This window comes from Nelumbo nucifera, chromosome 6, assembly GCF_055504915.1.
Source record: "Nelumbo nucifera cultivar China Antique chromosome 6, China Antique-T2T, whole genome shotgun sequence".
NCBI classification, from domain to species: Eukaryota; Viridiplantae; Streptophyta; class Magnoliopsida; order Proteales; family Nelumbonaceae; genus Nelumbo; species Nelumbo nucifera.
Genome location: NC_142654.1, coordinates 38269726 through 38290960, shown reverse-complemented (window position 1 = coordinate 38290960; position 21235 = coordinate 38269726). Strand labels below are relative to the sequence as shown.

At 37.0% G+C, this 21235-nt stretch overlaps 1 protein-coding gene across 10 annotated transcripts; it reads right to left on the bottom strand.

The window, feature by feature from the left end:
- Positions 1–1132: 1132 nt before the first annotated feature.
- LOC104608697 (serine/threonine-protein kinase BSK3-like) lies at positions 1133–21235 on the bottom strand. Of its 10 annotated transcripts, none has more exons than XM_010274749.3 (13): positions 20971–21235; positions 20442–20760; positions 19758–20052; positions 19461–19678; positions 18310–18445; positions 17426–17559; positions 17119–17224; positions 9681–9766; positions 8689–8778; positions 6746–6934; positions 5006–5158; positions 4004–4117; positions 1133–1888 (listed from the first exon to the last, which is right to left on the bottom strand). In XM_010274749.3, exons 3-13 carry the CDS (start codon positions 19837–19839, stop codon positions 1637–1639), a joined length of 1560 nt encoding a protein of 519 aa, XP_010273051.1. In that variant the 5' UTR covers positions 19840–20052; positions 20442–20760; positions 20971–21235; the 3' UTR covers positions 1133–1636. The 10 variants fall into 10 exon arrangements, with proteins under 10 accessions (XP_010273051.1, XP_010273052.1, XP_088745985.1 ...); XM_010274750.3 differs by having other exon boundaries at positions 20442–20677; XM_088889859.1 differs by having other exon boundaries at positions 20442–21235.

Below are 21235 nucleotides of genomic sequence, written 5' to 3'. Positions count from 1 at the left end.
ACCAAACCTGAGATCAAACCCGATGTTCCCAACCTAGGCCCAACTCACAATTTGATGCACTTGAGGTCATGCCTGAGACAAGCTCAAAGTGGTAAATGAGCCCTAGACAAGCTAAAAATGGTAAATGAGCCCCTGTGAGAGAGAGAGATGCATGAATGTGTGTAGTCACTTGTTAGGCCGGCTTTGGCCTTTGGGGATATGGGCCAGGCCCAATCCGAAAAATAATAAAACCCGAAGTCCTGGGGCCAACCCAACCGAAGGACTAAAATCTTAAGCGCTGCTGGATCGGTCAGCCCGCCCTCGGGTTGGACCCACCCAAGTTGTACCCCTATTACTTTTTTATTTATCATTCAAGTAATCAACAAACCACTAAACCATTAACCTACGCCGTATATTCACTCACACACATAACATCCCACAAACTCATTAACCACAATTACTAAACCACTAAATATGTAACATCACCCTCCATGTGTTTTTGGCAGCCGGATTTGGGTCTCTGATACACGAGTCGGAGATCCTATCAACCTATAATTTTAATATGAAAAAGTACGGGTTTATCCGATGCAGATTTTTTATTTCCACTGCAGAGCTATAAACATTCAAAAGATCAACTCACATTCAATTCCGAACTGGCACCTACTCTGACAGTACTTTGAGCCTATAAATTCTGACCCCGGGCTGAACCATCATTCTCGCGTTTTAATATGACAGTTGATATGACTCATAACCCTTTTCAGATTTCTACTTCGTGATTTTATAACAAATTATTAATAATTAAGGAGAAAGAAGGTCCAGCCCCGGATCAAAATTTATAGGCCAGATCGAAATTGATGCCAGGCGGTTGGAAATAAAAAATCTGCATTGAATGTGTCCGTACTTCTTCATAATAATTATGAGTCTAACATGCTTGAATGCATTAGTAGCGAACCTTTAGTCAACATTGACTAGCCTCTTTAGTGGTGCTAGTTCTGTAGTACAGACTCCACAATCAACAGTTTATGATCATAATTGCTTGTCCTATTTCTTTTTGGCAAGTTAATCGCTTGTCCTATATCGGTATAATTTTAAGTAATTTTAAACAGAAAATGAATGATAAACTCTAACCAATGACTCAAAAAAGTAAACACAATAAAGAAAACACCAGAATACACCCATTTTCACATAGCAAATCAAACCAGAACCAGTTGCTGTACAGAAATTACAAGTTTCTAACAAATCTTGTCCCCCATCTGTTCTGTAAAGCATCATTCATATCCTTCTACAAACCTAACATGTTGCAATAGCACCCCTTTAAATATGCGATAATTCTTTTCTCATATCTGAAATTCTTTGGTCAACTCTTGTGAGGGATAATCTACCAGATGGGAAAAAGAATTAATAAAAAGTGAGCCCCCCTTTACCATCATTTAACAGACCAAAACCCATTGACCATTTGGCAAGAAGGCCAGAGAATCATTTAAAAGCTTCCCTTCATGCACAATGAAAATATAGGGCAACTAATTCTTTTTTTTTTCCCTCATTTTATCACTGGATTTCAAAATAGGATGAAGCTTTATCATACTGCCCTGAATGTTCAGATGCCTTGTAGCTTAACTTCAGAAGAAGCCAGTCATAAGTGAAGGAATTTCTAGACTTATTGTCCGAGAGCAGCATTACTTTTGGCTTCAAGGGCCGAACCATCTCTAAGCGCTGCATATGCTTCATTGTTCATATTAAGTGTGAACAATACAGCTGCTTGAAGATAGGATGCTGTATGCCACCCAGGGGATATAACTTGTGCTTGTCTTGCATCAGCAAGTGCCTCATTGGGCATGTCGCTCATCAGATAAGACAGACTACGACGGGCATAAACTGTTGGAGAAACCATGCTTCCAGCGTCAATGAACTGCAAAATGTGAAAACTATTAGCTCTATGATAAGAAGTTCTCATGCTCGAATTGCAATAAAGACTATCATGTAAAGCACATATGAAATACGCACTGGGTAGACCTTGGAGATAAGTATACCTTGACACCTTGTAAACATGGAGTGTCTAGTGGCTAGCTACAAATCATTCCAGTCTAAGGAATCATTATAATCAGAAAAGTTAAACAACTAACCATTGTGCCTCGTTTTCTTTCTCATTTTGCCCCTGGACTGTGGCAATACATTTTACAATTGTTGAAAATAATGAAATTTGTAATAATCTGATTAGGTCATTATTAAACTACTAGATCATTCAGTAAAATCCAAGAGAAGGGGGGAGAGAGGAGCACTTTGAAGTCTGAGATAACCAATGTTCAAAGAACCAGACCGGACATAGAACCGGAAAGGGGGGAGGTTCACAGGTCAGAGGTTCAACCGCAGTCAAACCATTATAAGCGTGGCATATACATATATAAATATTAAATAATATATTATACAAATAATGTTATGTTTGGATGTAGTGAAAGATGATTGGTTCTTTGATTTTTAAAGTAATTGACTAGGGTTCAAAACTCCTAACTTACATTTTCTTTAAAATACATGTGCATTAATGTAATATATACCTTAAAGACTCATAAATGGACGCAAATAATGAAGTGGATTAATGGTAACATGGTACTATGCATGGTAAAAAGGTCATGGATTCAAATCTTGTCATTTGCATTTTGAAAATTCCACACATTTGAGACCTAGGTGGTTATAGGAAACTGGGACCGATTCACCAGTTTTCTGGTTAAACCATCTGGTCAGCTTGCTTTGGGTGGTTGTCTACCTATTCTGGCTTCTAGGGTATGACTGAACTGGATATAGGCAGGGGTCACAGTTCAACCGGTCTGGTCCGGTTATCTAAAGTAAACATTTCAGAATCTTTCCTAGGATGGAGTTCCTCTAAAGTAAACATGCAATAACATTGCCCACCTACCACCCCCCACCAAAATAAAAAAGAAAGAAAATAAAAGGAAAACCACAAATCTAAATATGAAATGGCCTTAAACTATGCTTTTGGACCAATCAAGTTTTGCAACAAGATAATCACTCGTTAATTGGAATAAGCAACAACAGGTATTAAAGAGCTACTCCATCCAATAAGGACTGTCATCTTTGTGCTTTTTTTCTTTCCCATAGTGGTTCTCTATTTTAGAAATAAATGCATCAAATTTTTTCACTTTTTCACATTACCTTTGCCAAATTTTCAGAGATAAAGATGGAAGAGTAGTACTCAGAAATTTAGATAAATGAGAACGATGCATCAAGAGTTTCTTAAAATGTGGGTTTCTCATGCACAAGAGCTGTTGTGATTGGACCTTGCAGGAGGAAAGGAGTGCAAGAATTTTTAAGGGGAAAGATAAAAGAAGGGATTGAAAGTATTATAGTGAGGGTAGCACACTGGGTGAAGACAATGGATCTGTTCTCAGGTTTCACATTGGATAGTTTTTCCAGGAATTAAAAACCAAAAATTAAAAGGACCTCAATAAGGGATGAGAATGGGTTACTAGAATTGCACTCAGGTCCAATAGGTCAAGGAGATTCAGTCAGGCAGAACTTTTGGCAGCAACATTTAGGGTGCAAAAAGCCAAGGAAATGTGGGCTGAAAGATAGATTATCGAAGCTGATTCCAAAGTGGTTTTCAGTTGGTTAATGAAGAGTAGTAGAGTTATATCTTGTATGAAACTACAGATATGAAATCAGGTGCTTTAGATGGTTCTCAAGAGCCATGCAGCTAGAAGTCCAATGGGTACACAGATTGGCTAATTGTGTGACTGATAGTTTGGCTAAATAGGGATTTAAAAGGCAAAATTATTTTGGACCCAAATGTAATAAGTAGTTGATGATGGGGTGAGGTTGTAGGGCTATGCTCACAAAGTCTCTTTTTATATGTACACTCACAACCTCTTGTTGCACTTGATTGCTTTTAATTAATGAAATTCTTGATATTGTTACCAATAAAAAAAAGTGGGTTTCTTTAAAGAGGTTGTGCGGGATAGAGTAAAATATAATGGTCCAATAGAAGAAAGGGTGGTAAACAGAAGCCAACCTGGCTGTAGCATTCAATTGCAACTCTGAAGTCCTTGTGTCGGAAAGCAGTATCACCCTTTTTCTTTGAGTTCAATGTTTCTTGCATTTGGTTGGTCCACATTTGGAATGACAGCTGTGGAAAATTTGTGAGGAAAGAGAATACAAAATAACCTTCTGAATCTAAGGTGACTATATAAGTTTCACATTCACCATATGACCATGATTTAATATTATAAGCAGGGGGTGAGAGTGTTAGGCTTAGCAGAAAAATGGGAATTAATGCATGAAAACAAATTTTCAAGAAAACACATGAGAACTAGGGGCGACCATTTATAGTCTGGAGCCTGCAATGCACCTATATCAAATATAATATTGAATATTATATAAAGTATAATATATATTTTATGCAAATATGAAATGTCATATAAAATACTGTAGATGTTTAATATAATGTGTTTTAAAGTCATAGGCCCAGAAATCCGGCCTGGCCTGGCCTGGCCCATGATCACCCCTAGTGAGAATAAGAAATTAAGGCAGCAGATTGCTAATAATGAATCTGAATACGAAAAAAATACATGCAACAAAGTTTACGATAACATAAGCCAGCAGAACAGTTGATTATTTTTCAAGACACTCAACCAGCTAGCTACCAAATAAATAGCAATAATACAAGATTCAAACCATTCCACTCTTTGACTTAAAAATAGTAGAAAATGCATTTGCAAGCAGGCAAGGAAGAGCTCCAAATTATGTTAAGATGACATTCAATAAATTCTTCTAAATTTTAAGGCAAATAGCAAAAATCATTAGTTAAGCATCATTACACTTATTTTGGGATTGCCACATAAATCAAGATCTGCCATTTTCATAGCAAAACTCTGAAGCCCTTGAAACTTGTAACTTCAAATAAGAGTTCATGAAAAGCAACCACTAGACTACCTATAAATTAATGACTATAACTGGGGAATGAAACTTAAATAAATATGTTACTAAATATGAGATTGAGATATTGGGCACAAACCTCATTTGTTGTTCCCTCGTCATCTTTATACCCAGTCTTTTCTAAAATCTCATGAATGGCAGTCAGATCCATTCTAGAGCAAGCTTCACCAAGTGGGGATAGAGGTGAGAATGCAGCAGCATGAGGAATACCCATCAAAACATGAGATGGAACCTGCAGAATATATACTTTGATTGAAAAGATAAACCTCAAAGTTCAAGTTCAATTGGTAACCAAATCAGTTCCATTAACCATTCTTGGTATTCAAATGTGTGCCTATTAATCAATAACTATGTTCTGGGCCACCATCCTTAATACAAACCAATAAATTGTTATGTACATAGTCTGCATATGTGCACACACATGCCTGGGTTTGTATAGGAAAGAGGCTTCTTCTCATAAACAGGAGTAGGCATATTTATATATTTGCCCATGCATATATATGGATGATGTAGCATCAAAACATATATTCCAGAGACTCCCACTCCACTTGAACTTGGAAATTTTTTGGCTGGGGCTTCTTTAGACCCAGATTCAGTTCAGGTCAATGGAATAACACTTTGCAAATAGATATCACTTACCTAGGCCTTTCTTGGCCAAATCCAACTTTGTTTCTAAAGCCAAATGTTAACAGAATACCAGCCTTCTCTTTTACTATGTCATTTCATAAAGTGAACAAAGTCATGGTAACTTCACTGGAGACAACTTTCCCCTTGTTTTATGCACAATAAACTTAGAAGTCCAATTCAATTTTTTTGTAACTATAAAAAAGCCAAACATAGAAAAGTTTTCTACTTGATACAAGTAGGAAAAAACCAAAGATGTACTCTGAAGAATATCAGCCTTTGACTTGGCTGATCAAGGGATCCAACCAGCAACAAACTGTGTGACCCCCAAAGGTAGGGGTGAGCAAGAAAAACTGAAAAAACCAACTGGTAAACATATATTTGTATATATTTATGTATATTATATATATTTTATATATATTTTATATTATCTATATTATAAATGAATATATATGTATTATATATTATAAACATATAATATATTATTTATTATTTATTATTTATTATTTATAATATAATATTTAATATTAATTATATATAATATTATGAAATTGAAAAACCAAAAACCGATGAACTGAACTGGCAGTTAACCAAACCGATCGGCTTCGGTTCAGTTTCAGTTACTGGTTTTTGGAAAACCGGTACCACCAGTTCGGTTTGAAAAAAAAAAAGGCCCATGGTGCGATTAACCAAACCATGAGCACCCCTACCCAAAGGGGCATGATTGGTGAGTTACACAAGTTAGTGGTTGAACTTGACTTGGCGGATCAAGAATTCATAATGGACCATCATAACAAGTGCATTCCAGTATCACCACAGGAAGATTGTACCCTTTACAAAAACCACTTGCATTATCTCATTAAACAATTGAAGCATGACTCATAAGTTAAGCAATAAACATACTAAAAAAAGAAAAAAAAATGCATGATATATCAAGCAATAGAGCAAAAACCCTCAAAATTGAACAGCATCCTGAAACCTGAGGGCTATCATACACGTTGTATTGTAGTGTGCAAAGTTGTCACACATTGAGTTTCGACAAAACAACGTGGAGAGGAGACAGAGGAAAAAATAAAGATCAAGGAAAACAAATAGAATGGTCATAATCTGCAGAGAAAGCAGCCAAATTGCTAAATCCCTAGTTGCTAGAAAGAATAAAACGCTATACTACCTAAGAAAGAGAAGAGAATATGACCTCAGTTTCTTTCTGAAGAGGAGTCAAAGCAGCCACTAATGACTTGAGATTTGGTCTTTCTCGGGGCTCAACTTGAAGACAACGGGATGCTAAGCGTACTAACTCAGTCCCATCATCATTTGAAAATTGTCCTTCCAAGCAGGAATCAGTTAGCATCTGAATATTCCTGTCCCGTATCAGGTCTAGAGCCTGATATAAAATATCCATGTAAGTAACACAAAATAGAATGTCAAGGAAGTATTGCAATTAGAGGTTGAAACTTTAACTTATGCAATGTTCAAACAGGAATCCCCCTTTAACTTCATTCTATATGGATTTTAAATATAGTTTTTTCACAACTACATTGCATTTTCTTGTAATTTACATTTTTTTATAGATTATGGATATTTATAAGCCTATCTCAGTTAAAATCATGGGCTTAAAAGGCTGTGAGGTTGGGCAAAAAGGCTTATTCCTCAAGGCAAGACAGAGCCAATTCACCTTGTCTTAATAGCCTTTTGGACTGTATGCAAGGCTTAAGCCTCAAATTACGTGAGGCATGCACCTTTGGCTTGAGGCTTGTTTTGTGTGAGGTGCATGCCTCAACTGGTGGACCTGTAAAAAGAAATCAACGCCATTAGATTAGGATTTTAAAGGGTGAAATAGTAATTGGAGAAGTTAAAGAGTGGAAAACAAAGGCAAACAGAATCCAAGTTTTGGGGCTTAGGACTTTTGTTTGAGTGAGAACAAGAATGTTAAATAGGAGAGAACTTCATGCAGTCTCTTTCAAACTAGAAAACAGATTGGCAATCAGAGGAGATTGAATTCAGGTAAAAGGTACATAGCAGCAGACTCAATTGGAAATGTTGAAAGATGTTCTCTCTGAAAAGGTCCATTACCAAATGATGATCTCTCTCATCTATAAGATGAGAATAGGGGATTGCCTTCTTTCATATTCTTCTTCTTCAGTTCTATATAAACATTTAAGTGAAATAGAAAGGGATAATGTGTTGACAGAATTGCATAGAATACATGCTAATGTGATTGAAGTTGTTTCTTATCAAAGTTGACTGTGTTAATACCATAGGTATTTGCTTGAATAAGATAAGTTATATTGCACTGTTAGTATAGTTTTTCATGAATATATTGGTAATAAGTTTTTTAAAAGACTAAAATTATGCAATCTAATTGATGTGGTATTGTCTATTAGATGCGGGGTGTTGAGGATTTGAGAGTATTACTTTTATTGTAGATAAATAGATAAAACAATGTGAAATATTATCTTAAATTTACACCCAAGCTAAATTGATTAAGTGTGTACTTGAAATTGTAATTTGTAAATGATAAGGAGTAGCTTCTATATAAAATTTCAGTAATTTGATAAATGAAGTCTGCTAATAGTGTATAATGCCAATCAAAGACAGAATTGTAGGTTCCGAAAAAGTAAATTCAGACCATTAGTCTACCAAATTAGCTATACAGGATTACATAGAAATTTCTATTTATTTATGGGTTATTGAGGCTGATACTTCTAAATACCAAATAGTTGGGATTAAGCCTGAGCTCAATTTTATACCTCAAAGTGCCTCAAGATTTATGTGTCACCCCTGCCTTTGACCTCTTAAAACATTGGTTAAAATATAAGTAGCTTGTTTGCATGATTGGAAATTAAATATTTGTTGCTCATCATATAATGTCATTACATACCCATCACCTATGAACAAACCAATCTTAGACAAGTCCCTCTATCCCAAGAGTTCAGGATCAGATGGATATGACTTCTGGACACATATCCACATACAACAACCACATCTGAACCCATGTAACAAAACTTTTGACTAGAGTGCAAAAAAATGATGATAATTGGCAAAAGCCAACAACAAACAAAAAACCATATCTTTGGAAGTGCCACATCAATAAAAAAAAGGAATCACCATCTGACCAAATAAAATAGAACCACTTACTGAAAATATCCCCAAAAGAAAGTCCAAACTCCAGCATTCTTTCTCCAATCCAGGTTTGCCACATAATTGATGCACCTCAATGCAATCAAGCTACATAAATCAAAATACTCAGGCTCATGCTTGCAGTGCTCAAAGGCCACAAAACAGGCAGTCTAAAAGGAATTGTGTACTTTGAGCATCTGCAGGACATGAATCCCAGGCTCATCTGATAACCTCTCATCTCTTCAAGCTACATCAGATGGTTACCCAACTGCCTAACAGTGCATATTTAAATATTGCACCCAGTAATGTCAATGAATGTTCTAAATGCAGAGACATGACGCAAGGCATTCCACTACCTGGAGGCATGAAGTGTAGTTCAGAACATAAGAGGCATAAGAATCCTTAAGAGGGGGATGAGGAAGAAGAGGAAGGGGAATTTTTTTTTTATTAAAGATGTTTTATATTAAGAAGAATGAAGATACATAATAGTGTAACACTAGCTGAAAGGGGGGGGGGGGTCTTGTTGAAGCGGAGGTGAGTGAGCTGGAGTGGAGCAAGACACCCCCTCCCCCAGCCAAGGGGGTCTGGGGGCAGAGCCCCCACCCAAACTTTCTTTCCCCTTCTTTTTCCTTCCCTTTTCTTTTCTTTCTTTTTACTTTCCCTTTTTTTCCTTTTCTTTCCTTTCTTTTCTTCTTTTTTATTTTCAGTCTTTTTGCATGAGGTGTACACCTCTAGCACGCCTCATGCAAAAGGCATATGAAAGCATATGCCTCTTGAACCTTTGCTGACTCTAAAGAGTACACTTCAGGGAATTTTGAGGGCACCTTGCCTGGAGGTCTGGGCATACACCTCCCACACCTTTCAAAATTAGAACACTGATGTCAATTTCAGAGCCATCTATTATGAAAAGATGGAAAAGAGGATATCCCAGCATCCATCTACTCATTGATCCATTGTTTTTTATATGCTTTATCAGAATGGCCTCATTAAGGAAGGAACTAAAAACTTACATGGCTGGGAGGTATATGTTTTCCACTGAGAAGATCGAGCAAAAGGGTGCCAAAGCTATATATTACACTTTCAGGTGTTACTCTTCCTGCAGAATAAAGACAACAGGTTAAAATCACATAAACAATTTGAAAGACAACTTTGATAACATAAAACATAAGAGCTAGCTAATTAAATATTCCACTAGTTAGATTGGTCAAGTATGCTGTCATACTGATATCACATGAATTAACAAATAGCTATAAATAGCAATAGCAGTGCATAGTATCAGATAAAAGAATACTAGGTAATTGCACACAGAGGACTCTTCTTAATCTTTTTCTTTTTTGGGTAAATTACAGATAGGTGACAGATAGGCATCCTGAACTTTCAAATGCAACACTTCAGTACCCCCAACTCCCATAAATAGATATCCCAGTCCAACTGTTAGTACTTCATCAATTATCTGCAGTATGTGAAGTCATGTGTGACTTTAAAGTTTAAACATTCCAAAATCCCAAAACTACCCTTCTTTCTAAGTGTTTGGGATAAACCTGGTGATTAATAATAATAATAAAATAGAGTAAAAGAAGTCGCTTTGTTGTTGGAGTAGCTGTATAGTAGTTGTTGCATGAGATAAAGCTAGACAGGTGTTCAAAATATATGTGGGCATTTTGGTAATTTCATTGCACACAGTGACATGGATTAATGGCATTGGACCAGGGTGTCTATCTCTAGAAGTTCGAGGTACTCTAAGTGTTGCATTTAAAAGTTTGGGGTACCTATCCGTCACTACCCCTGAAGTACAGGGTACCTATCTGTAATTTACCCTTTTTGTTTGAAAATTTATACACTGAATCAGGAAGCAACTTTTCCCCTCTTTTCTCAGAAAGGATAGAAAAGCAATATTTACAATTGACAAGGTAGCTGTCAAGTCATTCAACTTTCTGATACCAGGAAGCAACATTGCAGAACTGGACAGGGACAGCAGTCGCAGCACAGAAACTCTGCCGTGAAGGGTGAGGAGAATAGCAGAGCCTTGATGAAATAGAGGCAAGACATTTTTTATTAATCAAAAGATTTTCTTAATTAATTTGAAAATTTTTATATCATTGGGTTATCTTGCATAATCAGTGATTCCATCAACAGTATACGACCACCAACAGGGATGTTAAGCAAAACAGAGCAGTTTTAAAGGCAAATTGAGGAATGATTTAAAGTCATGTGATGGGGAAAAATGGCCAAAAAAAAAAAACACTCAACAAACTGACAACACAACTCATTCTTCTAGAACTGGTTTCAAATAACAAAAATCTCCCATTATTATGTACAGAGGCAAAAGAGGATAAGGCATCCTCAAAGAAAACAAGGCAATCTGAGAAGATTAAAAAAACATGGAGTACATGTAGTAGATTTCCAACCCCCCCCCACCCCACCCAAACAAAAAAAGAAATCAAACTAAACCTCATCATATTTTGGAATTCTCTTAAAGAAGAAACCAGTATAGCATATGTTACTACATATCCTTAAGAGTGGAGAAGAGGTACCATCAGAAGTCATCCTGTTACATTCCTTCCAAATGGCCCACATAGAACAAAGAGAATCATCAACTACAGGATTTGACAGCAGGAGAATAGGTTGTACTTCTATAATAAACTAATTAAAAGCAATATGATACATGCAACTGTAAATCTAAAAGGTTCCATCATTATGTCAAGCCTGAGGAGCAAGTATCTAAAGCCACGTCTGTCTGGCAGTTTATCAGGAAGCGAAGTACTTAACAAGTGCCAAGCTAAGTGCATCCAAAAGCAACATAAATTAAAAGAAGTAGCATTCAAACACTAAAGGGTGTTACTGTCATGTCTTTGGAATCAACCCTTCCAATAAGCATATCACTTTAAGATTATTGCAAAATTATTAACTCCAGAATCACCTTGTCCATGTCATCAATGGAGCCAATACTTAACAAAAACATGGTATGCAGGATCATCAAGTATATGTTATCATAACTTACAAAGAATCTATCAAACACAAAACTTACAAAGAAGATCTTAAGAAGCTGTCAGGGGAGATCAGGGTTGGGGGAACCTTGGGAAGTGTAGCTTGCAGCTGTTTATGGGCCCAAAACAACAACTGCCCCATTTTGGCACCCCAATAACACCCTGAAACCAAGTTGTCTCAGCTTAAAAAATATTTTGGAAAGACTAAACTCCCACTACCCATTTCTTTGGCTTTCCCACACCATAAACTGCTGCTAGGAATTCCGCTCTTACCAAAAGGAGACCCTCTCAAAATGCTGTCACTAACAATCACAACCTCTGGGTCCCCCTTCACAAAAAAGTATGATATCATCTACATATTGTGAGTGACAATCACTTCTTGCCTCCTAACTCTCAAATCTCTGATTGAATTCCTTGAGTCAACCCTGAAAATCAAGACACTCAAAACGTCCATTATCAAGGTGAAGGAAAGGAGATATAGGGTCTCCTTGTCTAAGGACCTCTTAGCAAGAAAGAAATCCCTAGCTATACCATGTACCAAGACAGAATAGTGACAAGTAATGATACATCCCTTAATCCATTTACACCATCTCCCTCCAAAACCTTTGTTCCACAAAACTTCTAGCAAAAAATCCTAGTCACCAAATCATATGCCTTTTCTAGGTCAAGTTTACATCTCAGACCCTTCTCTCCTTTTCTTCTCCTGTAACCTACACGCCCATTGGCAATTAGGATATGATCAATGATTTGTCTCCCTAACACAAAAGCCCCTTGATTCGGAGAAATTAAGGAGGGGAAGACTTTTCTGATTCTCAAAGAAAGAACTTCAGAGATGGTTTTATATTGGGATCAAAGCTACAAAAGTAGCATTTGCACCAGAATTGATTTCGCCTCTTTCAAAGAATTCCGAGAATACCTCCACCAAGTCACCACCTAGTATATCCCAACAATCTTGGTAAAAGGCCATAGTGAATCTATTTGGACCTAGGGCTTTTAATCTTTCCATAGAGAATAAGGCATCTTTTATTTTCTAAACATCAAAAGATCTCTCTAAGGGATCTAACAACTCCCTCTTTCCAGCCTGCCACTCAAAATCAATTAAGTCTCACTCACTCTCAAGGTTCAAAATATCATCACGTATCTGCCCGTATCGGCCGATATGTATCATATCGGAGCCTTCCCAATACGCCCCTACAAGGGGTGTTTTGGGTCAGCAAGTGGTTCAGGGGGTAGACCGGCCCCTCTGAACCAGATTCAAAAAAATAATAAAAAACAAAAACAGTACCGGTACAGGCCGATAAGCCCTACCGGCATATTGCCCTGTATTGATATTTTGAACCTTGCTCACTCTATTAGGACTATCACAAATGGATTTAAAATGTTTCACAAAGGCCGTTGCTTGCAATATCTTCCTCTCTTGTAAGCACTACTCCATTCCATTCCAAACTTGATACATTATTCTTCCTCTTCCTTCCATTGGCCAAATTGTAAAAGAACCTTGTATTACCATTTCCTTCAACCAATTACATCTTGATTTTTCCTCCAACTTATCTCTTCCTTTCTAAGGATTTCCTCCAGGTCATGTTTCAACTCCCATCTCTCTTCTCTTTCTTCTACCCTCAATCTTCTCTCTACTCCAGCTACATCTAACTCTTGAATCCTTTTGATGATAATCTCCTTTCTTTCTTTAATTCTACCAAACTCTTCTTTATTCCAAACTTTTATCCTAGCTTTCAACTTGTGTAGCTTCTTATAGAATATGTAACCTTTCCATCTAAAAGCCATTGATCCCACCACTCTTTCACTTTCCTTATAAAATTTGGGTGTAGCAACCACATTTTCTTAAACCTAAAAGGCCAAAAAAAAAAAAAAAAAAACTAAAAGAGAACAAGAACCTGTCTAACTTACAATAGAGGGGCTCTTATTGAAAATTAGACCAAGTAAAATTAGCTTGCAACATTGGAAATTCTCCCAACGCAAAGGAATTCACAAAGTGATTGAACTTATCTCATGCTTAAGGTGATCCTATGGTTGGGGTTATTTGTTTGATTAACAAATCTGATGACATTAAAATCATCTCCTGAACACCAGGAATCCTCCCACAATCCCCTATAGCTACTAACTGCTTCCACAACTCTTCCCTTTCCATGTATAAATTTGGTCCATAAACATTGGTTAAAGCCCATTCTAGTCCATCCTCTCTTCTCCTTAATTTAATTGTAACCCTAAAGTTACCAATTAATTCTTCTATACAATCCAACTCCTCATTTTTTCATGTTGTAAGAATTCCCCCCGAGGCCCCCCAAGACTGTGCAAATGCCCAACTTAGTCCTCTAGACGACCAAACATAGTCCACTTCTTCCCCTTCCTCCCAATGCAACCTCAACTTCTCCACCTCACTCAATTTCTTCTTTCTCCTCTTAGGCGTCTCTCCTTCAACCTTTTCTTATTTTTCTCTTGATCTATAACTCTCTCTCTTTTATGACTCTTCCTCCTACTCTTCCTTTTTGACTTTTTAGCACCAGTAGTTTCCCCTTCGCATTCCATTCCCCTTACCCAAATATCAGGACTTGGAGTATCACCCTCCTCTTCCTTATCAAACTTAGCACCTAATTCCTTCTCTGCCAAAAGTCTAAAGGTTTGCATTATTAATCTCCAAATCCTTTCCCCTTCTTCCTTAGAAAATTTTAAAGCCTCCACATCCCCTAACACTTTCGTTACTTTCTACGACTCAAATGGACAAGCAAATTGTAGAATAGAAATGGCATCACCAGTAGGCACAACAACAACAACTAAGGAAGGGGAAGAATTAGCACAAGAAACTTGAGGAAATAAAGGAAAATGACACATCATACCAAAATCACCAAGACTTGAAAGATCTCCAATTCCACCTAAATTGTGAAGGAGAGGACATTTACTTGGAGTAATCTCCTCCAAACCAAGCTATGTCGCACTACCAGAGGAACGGGGAAAGTTTGTATATTTTCCATCTGAGTTGGTAGAAGTTGTACTCAAGCTACGGACACCCTAGCCTTGTTCTAGAATTAGGACAGGAGAACCTCTGTCTTTGGTCGAGACATTCACCTTACCCATGGGATTGCCTTCCATTCCCAATCTCTTCCATGGTTCCAGAGTCTTCTTCGAGCTACTCTTCACACTAGCTATAATGGATTCCCTAGAAAAGACTTCACCTTCATCCTTTTCTTCTTTGCAGTTCATGCACTCTAAATTGAAAACATCTCCATCTTCTTTCTGCCGATCAAACATTGGATCAGTACGATTAAGAGCCATGGAGTAAGAGATTAGCCTTGGTCTCCAAGAAAATTTCTCTGACATTGTTTCATTTGAGCCAGCCTTCTTTGACACAATAATTGATTTGGATGATGATGGTAGACCTGAAAGATGGTCTACCATCTTCACCCCAACCTCAGTCCCATGACCACTTAACAGCTCATGCAGTCTCTCATCTAACTTCGGCCCAACTTGATCTAAAGAGCTCCCAACCTTAGGCCCTTTCTTCTTGGGTTTTAATGAGATGGGCCCATTCAAAGAGGCCTTTAAGTTGACCAACTCTACTCTCACATGTCTTCTCAAGTGATCCACACCTATCGAACCCGGTTCATCTCTCAATGGCCTAACTGGATAAACAATTGACCTAACACTATTCAAAAATTCCACCAAGCCACATGTTTGTTGAACATTTTTCTTGTAATTACTCCACCTGTCAAAGCTTCGGTGTAGGTCCTGCTCCACTCTATTTTTCCTTGTCTTACACGCTCAAAGCTTTCCCCTGTTAACAAACCTTTTGCATTCTTCTTTTCCTGAACTCCCAAAAATGTGTAAATCTCAGCCAATCCCTAATTTCCACATAAGTAATCTTCCTCTACCTTCTCTTCCTCCTCCCTTCTGGACTCCCTCCACAAGGAAGCTTCAATGGAGGATAGGAACCATTCTGAGTAGAAAAGATCATCAATGAAAATTTCAATCTTCCTTGGGACTTCTTCTAGTTTAACTCCACTCGATCTTATGGCTGCTGACTGGAGGTCTAACAGGAATACACTATCAAGTCGAGCCTTACATAAAGATAGACTAAAAAAACTCTCTCTTACACAGATGGAAAGGTAGACCAGCAATCCTAATTGTGACTCCATCCACCACCTCCAAGTCCTTCAAATTTTGACAGGGGACCATTTCATAACTGTAATTGTTTCCTCAACTAACTGAAAGTTCATTGCACTAACTTCAACTTTGTCCTCCAGCAAGTCAATCAAAGCTTTGCAATCCTCAAACTGAGTGATTAAGACCGGACCCTTCAACTTCAAGTTTTTAATCAAAGCTGTTGCTATTTTCCTCCTATCCCCTGGTTTCTTCTTCACTACAGCTACTAATTTCTTTCCTCAATCTTCCTTCTCATCTATGTAGGCTATTTTACAAACGCCCAAGCCATTTACCAGAAACCTTGCACCCAGTTCTTTCTCAAGAGTAGATTTCTCCACTTCTTTAAATTTTTCTAAGATTTTCTCTTCCTTCTTCAAGTTCAAGAACTCCTGCAGGATACTTTAATCTCCATCCAGATTGAGCCATTTTTTCCTTCAGGAAAAAAGACCAATTGTTTCTTCCTTTCTCCAAAATAGCCAAGAATCTAACCTTGTTATTACTTCTTCTCTCTGCAATATACCTCCTCTTTTCCCCTTCCTTCAAGATCTTCCAGTCTATCTCTTTGCTAGTATGAAGTGCACCCTCCACAAAAAGTTGGAGCCATTCAACCACTTCAGTCCCTACCAGTAGTACCATGGCCTTCTTCATCTCCCTGATCTTCAGCGTGAGTTTTCCTTTCACTCTAGTCTTCTCGAAAAGCAGATTTTTTGCTTCAGCTTCAAAAATCTTCTCCAGGTTGACTGCTTCTCAAACTCCATACTTTCTAATAGCTCATACCTTCTAATCCCCACCATGTTTATCCTAGTAGGACATTTTCCCTTTGTATCGCATCAACCAATTTGGTTTATGGTCATAATGTTCACACTAAAATAAGGTTTTTGTTTTGCTTCACTATTTACTTTAGTTACTAGGGTTAAAAAGTCAAAGCCATGATATAACCTTAGGAGGTGACAAAAAATTAAGTTCAAGTTGATGATACAATTTAAGAATGTGACAAACAACTGAACAAGTAACAAGTGAGAAAAAAATCACTTGTTCATAAACAAACTTTGGGCCTAACTCTATGTAAGTTGCTTCTTCCTCCTATCTCACAGCCTCTTAAACCTTTTTCTACCCTACATTTCACTATAAACAAAAGGTGAACCCATACTTATCCTACATGATTAACCAAAAGAGTTGAATCCATGAGAAAAGCAAAATTATATCTAGCTTCACCTAAATCCACATGTACTATTCAAGAAAGCACTCTATAGTCTGTGTCACTTCTGAATGCAAAAATCTCTGGTTTAGAAGGGGTACATACCAGTTCTCAGATACTCAGGTGGGGTAAATGCCAAGTTCGTGCTATAACTTTTTCCATCTCTACTATTCTTCATCAGGCCAAAGCATGAAAGTCTCGGGTTACCATCCTGTATAATGGCAATACACAAGGTAAAAAATATAAAGTACTCTTTATAACTGTATAAAAGGAAATCTGGAAAAAAGTGCACATTATCAAATAAAATTAGCTAAAAACAATAGTGAGAATAGGCATATAATGTTGAAAACAATGTGAGTAATGAAATAATAAACTCACTGCAGAAAGGCAGACTGCAAATTACAATACCCACATCATCAAATAAAACTCTGTAAGCATTAAGATCATGATAAAGGGCACGCCCTTTGATTGTACAATATTCAAGTGCTTCAGCAAGATGTAGAACCACTCTTAATCGCATTGCCCATTTCATAGGCTGTGTTTCCCCTGGGACAAAAAATGCAATCAAAACTAGTACATGAAATAGAGAAATAATCACATGCATATCAACTAAGAAAATGGCGATAACATTTGACCCCAGAAAATAAATTCAAAACATATATTTTATTTATCAAAAAAACAAGCAAATGGCGAAGAATAAATAGCCATTGGAACACAAATACAACCAGATTTGAAGACTTCAAAAAGGCACAAGATTCAAGAAAATAGATTATTCTCCATTTCTTCTCAAGCTCAAATAGTATTTGACAAAAATATAAACTAGAAGAGTGAATGTAATGTCACAAGAATCAAAAAAGAGATTTTTTTCTCCATTTCATCTTAAACACAGGAGTATTTCACAGAAACATAAACTAACAGAGTGAAGGTAATGCGATTTTTATTATGAATTCTTTACAGTAAGAATAAATGGAAAACTGACAAACTGGCTCTCCTACTATAATGTAAAAGTACGGATAAAAGGACAAATAGAGATACTACAATCCAGAAAAGAACCTCAAATTATTTAGGTGTTCCCCATAGAAATACTAAACACATGTGCCTAATATCTAATAGGAGACCAGCAAATCAAGAAAATACATCAGCTCAAAGTTGACCTTCAACTAATATGATAAATGATTTTGTTTTTGGCTGAATTGTACAAAATGACAATTCTGAACCAAAAAAAAAAAAAGCTTCTAAAAGCTTGAAAAGGCACACAATGTCAACAATGAAGTACCACATGTACCAGAGACTTACAATGAAATAGGTGTTTTGCTAGCGTATCATTGGGCATATATTCTGCCACCAACAATCTTTCATCACCTTCACAACAACAACCAAGCAAATTTGCTAATCTACGGTTGCGGAGCTGACCAACAGATCTTGCTTCTTCCTAAATTTAAAAGAAAGCTTCCACGTTATGATCCGGATTGATGGAAAATCAAAGTATATCTAGAAAGTATTGGAAGAGACTCAAAATTACAGCCAAAGCATAGATTGTTAATATACTAAACCAGTGCAATGGAAGAGGATACAATATGAATGTTAATAAACCTCACACAGAAAGCATGTTAGATGGATCCAAAAGACCAATCCACACCAGCACCTTATATGTAATTGTGCTGCTATTATCTTCCTTCAAACTGCACTGGTCCTCATCATAGACAGGGGAAAACTAAGGAGCCATTTGACAATGGCTGAAGTGGCTGAACTGGACGACTTATTGCTTTGTATTTTGGTGAATAAAATAGTATAATAATAAAGTAGTCAAAGGAAACATTATCAACCCAACTTCAGCTTCAAGCATTAAACATCTTAAAAACTCCTTTATAACTTATTCAACAAAAAAAATAAAGCAATAAGTCATTTGGTTTAGCCATTTAATCTGTTACTGAATAGCCTTTATATTGCTGTTACATAAAAAATGAAACCAGACAACTGAAAGTAATGCACCAGAATAAATGGTAGTCATGGAAGAGGGCAACTCGCTTAAAAAAATATGATTAACAGTCCATCTACCAAAGATAGATAAGTACAACCCTTTAAACAAAGAAGAAAACAGCTTTGAGGAAACTCTACCCCCCCCCCAGCGAAAAAAGGAAAGGGAAGATCATGCATAAAGTTGAACAGTGCTATGGTTGAATAAGAAGATTAAATGTTTTGGGTGGGACAAAAGGCTCAAGTGTCTCAAACCTAGGACCACATTTGGTATTTTCATTACTTCTTATGAAATTATATACAACTTAGCATGCATTCAAGTAGTACTATTTTGCAGTTTGGACAAATATTAAAAGGAACTTTGCAAGAAAACAAAGATCAAAGCGGTCACTCATTCTGTTATTTATATTGTCAAAAACAAATCCCAAATTCCAATAAGAAAAACTTTTATGACATCAAGAAAGGTTTACCAAGAATTGTCGAGCATCAGGCCAAGCCATTCTATTAAAGCGCTTGACAGCAATACGCCTTTGATTCTCCAGCTTCCCCTTATAGACAATGTTTGGAGCTTTTTCCCCATGTTCGGACACAATGTTCTCTACAGCAAAGCCAGATGTAGCAAACCTGAGCTGATCTAAAGTGTATTCACGGAATACAGGCAAGTCAACCTGATTTCCCCCCTCATTCTCTGCAACAACAGGAGGAAGTCATCATACCTACTCTTCTCCCTAATCTCAGAGAGAGAATAAAACAATCAATCTACTCACCAACATCAGGAGCCTCAAGAATTGATCCTTTAAATTGTGTATCCCAACAACACGCTGTGAGTTTGGAGCAATGACAACCCATCCCAATATAGTTTATGTCCTAAATCCTTAGAATGCTAGTACAGTTGTGGCACTCTAACCAACATTTATTGGAGTTGCGCAATCAGTCCATTCAGCTAAAAAGTCCAATTTGATTGTCTTCCAAACAACTTCAATCAACTATTGTGTATTCTGATCATTTCAATCTGTGAGGAGTTCGTGGCACAGAACAATATCAATTTCCATGCCCATCGACCTGGGAATGCCGAATTGCATCAAATAGAGAAATAGCAAATTACCCTATAAAAGATCACAATTTTTCTTTGCGACTTAACAATTTTCCTGAATATACTCATTTACCACTCTCCCACCTCCGCACTGAAGTTCAAATTTCACCAAATTCAAAGAGAACAGCTTGCACTCCATTGAAACTTTGGCAAAATTTATCCATGAAAATAATTAAATTAACCAAGTAATTTAAATTATTAATGATATGTTGATTAAATCCGTTGTTTCAAACAAGCTCCAGTTTGCTCCTCTTTAGGAGATGCCTTTGGTCAAACAATTTCAGAAAAAGAAAACGTCATAAACTTTTAAGGAAAAAGAAGAAAAGGAAAGATTCGACGTTTTAGGTACAAGAAATACCTAAAGCTATCTCCCTTCTGGTCAACCCGGTGGTGATAAAATTGCATAAACCGCTCAATTCATAACTAAATACCCGGTAAGGAAAGACCAGCTATGCAACTCCAAAGCTTCCCCTTTTGAGTCAAACATTCCAGTACACCATTGCACAAAAGCTGCTACGAACTTCAACCGACGTCTGCCGCTAATAAATCATATAAACACTATTACGTTTCCGATTCAAAGTCCACCAATTCCCCCTGCAGCAGAACTCGTCCTCGTCATCAACATAATACCGGAAAGTAAACAACAGAAACCTTTCAAACCGATCGGCGCTTCAGTTCTTCACAGACACAAATCACTTATCGTGATTAGATGTGATCGAATCTATTAAAAAAATACAGAATTGCGGTGCAAAGACGAGCTCTCAGAAGCTCACAATCTGCTGATAGCCATATACTGAACTAACTCAAATCAAGATCATCACTTATGAGGCTCCGCAAGAAAGAATTTAAGTTCAAGAAGGAAAGAAGAAAAAGATGAGATCTCTTACAATCTTTCTCCGTGTTGCTGCTCTATTTTCATTTTTCCACCGACAGGCAGCAATTTTTCTTCTTTTTATTATTTTCTAAACCCTAGTTAGTGGTTACTGATTCTTATTGTCCAAATTCTAATTTTTTTTTATCTAGAGAGAGAAATATATTATAATTTCCTTCGTCTTTGTTTTCCAGCGCGATTGATTTTGGTTGAATTCGTCGTTCCTCAGGCAATTTTAGGTCAGCGAAACAGCAAAGAGAGCTCAGACCTTCATAATTCCC

What these genes read in the sequence shown, in the direction of transcription:
- LOC104608697 (XM_088889859.1), bottom strand. Translation starts at nt 19,839, where the DNA reads ATGGGTTGTCATTGCTCCAAACTCACAGCGTGTTGTTGGGATACACAA. An exon ending in AGCAAAACACCTATTTCATT is followed by an intron (nt 17,560 to 18,309) that starts GTAAGTCTCTGG and finishes TTTTTGTCCCAG; the next exon opens with GGGAAACACAGCCTATGAAA. An exon ending in TTCTTTTGGGGATATTTTCA is followed by an intron (nt 6,935 to 8,688) that starts GTAAGTGGTTCT and finishes ATTTTATATCAG; the next exon opens with GCTCTAGACCTGATACGGGA.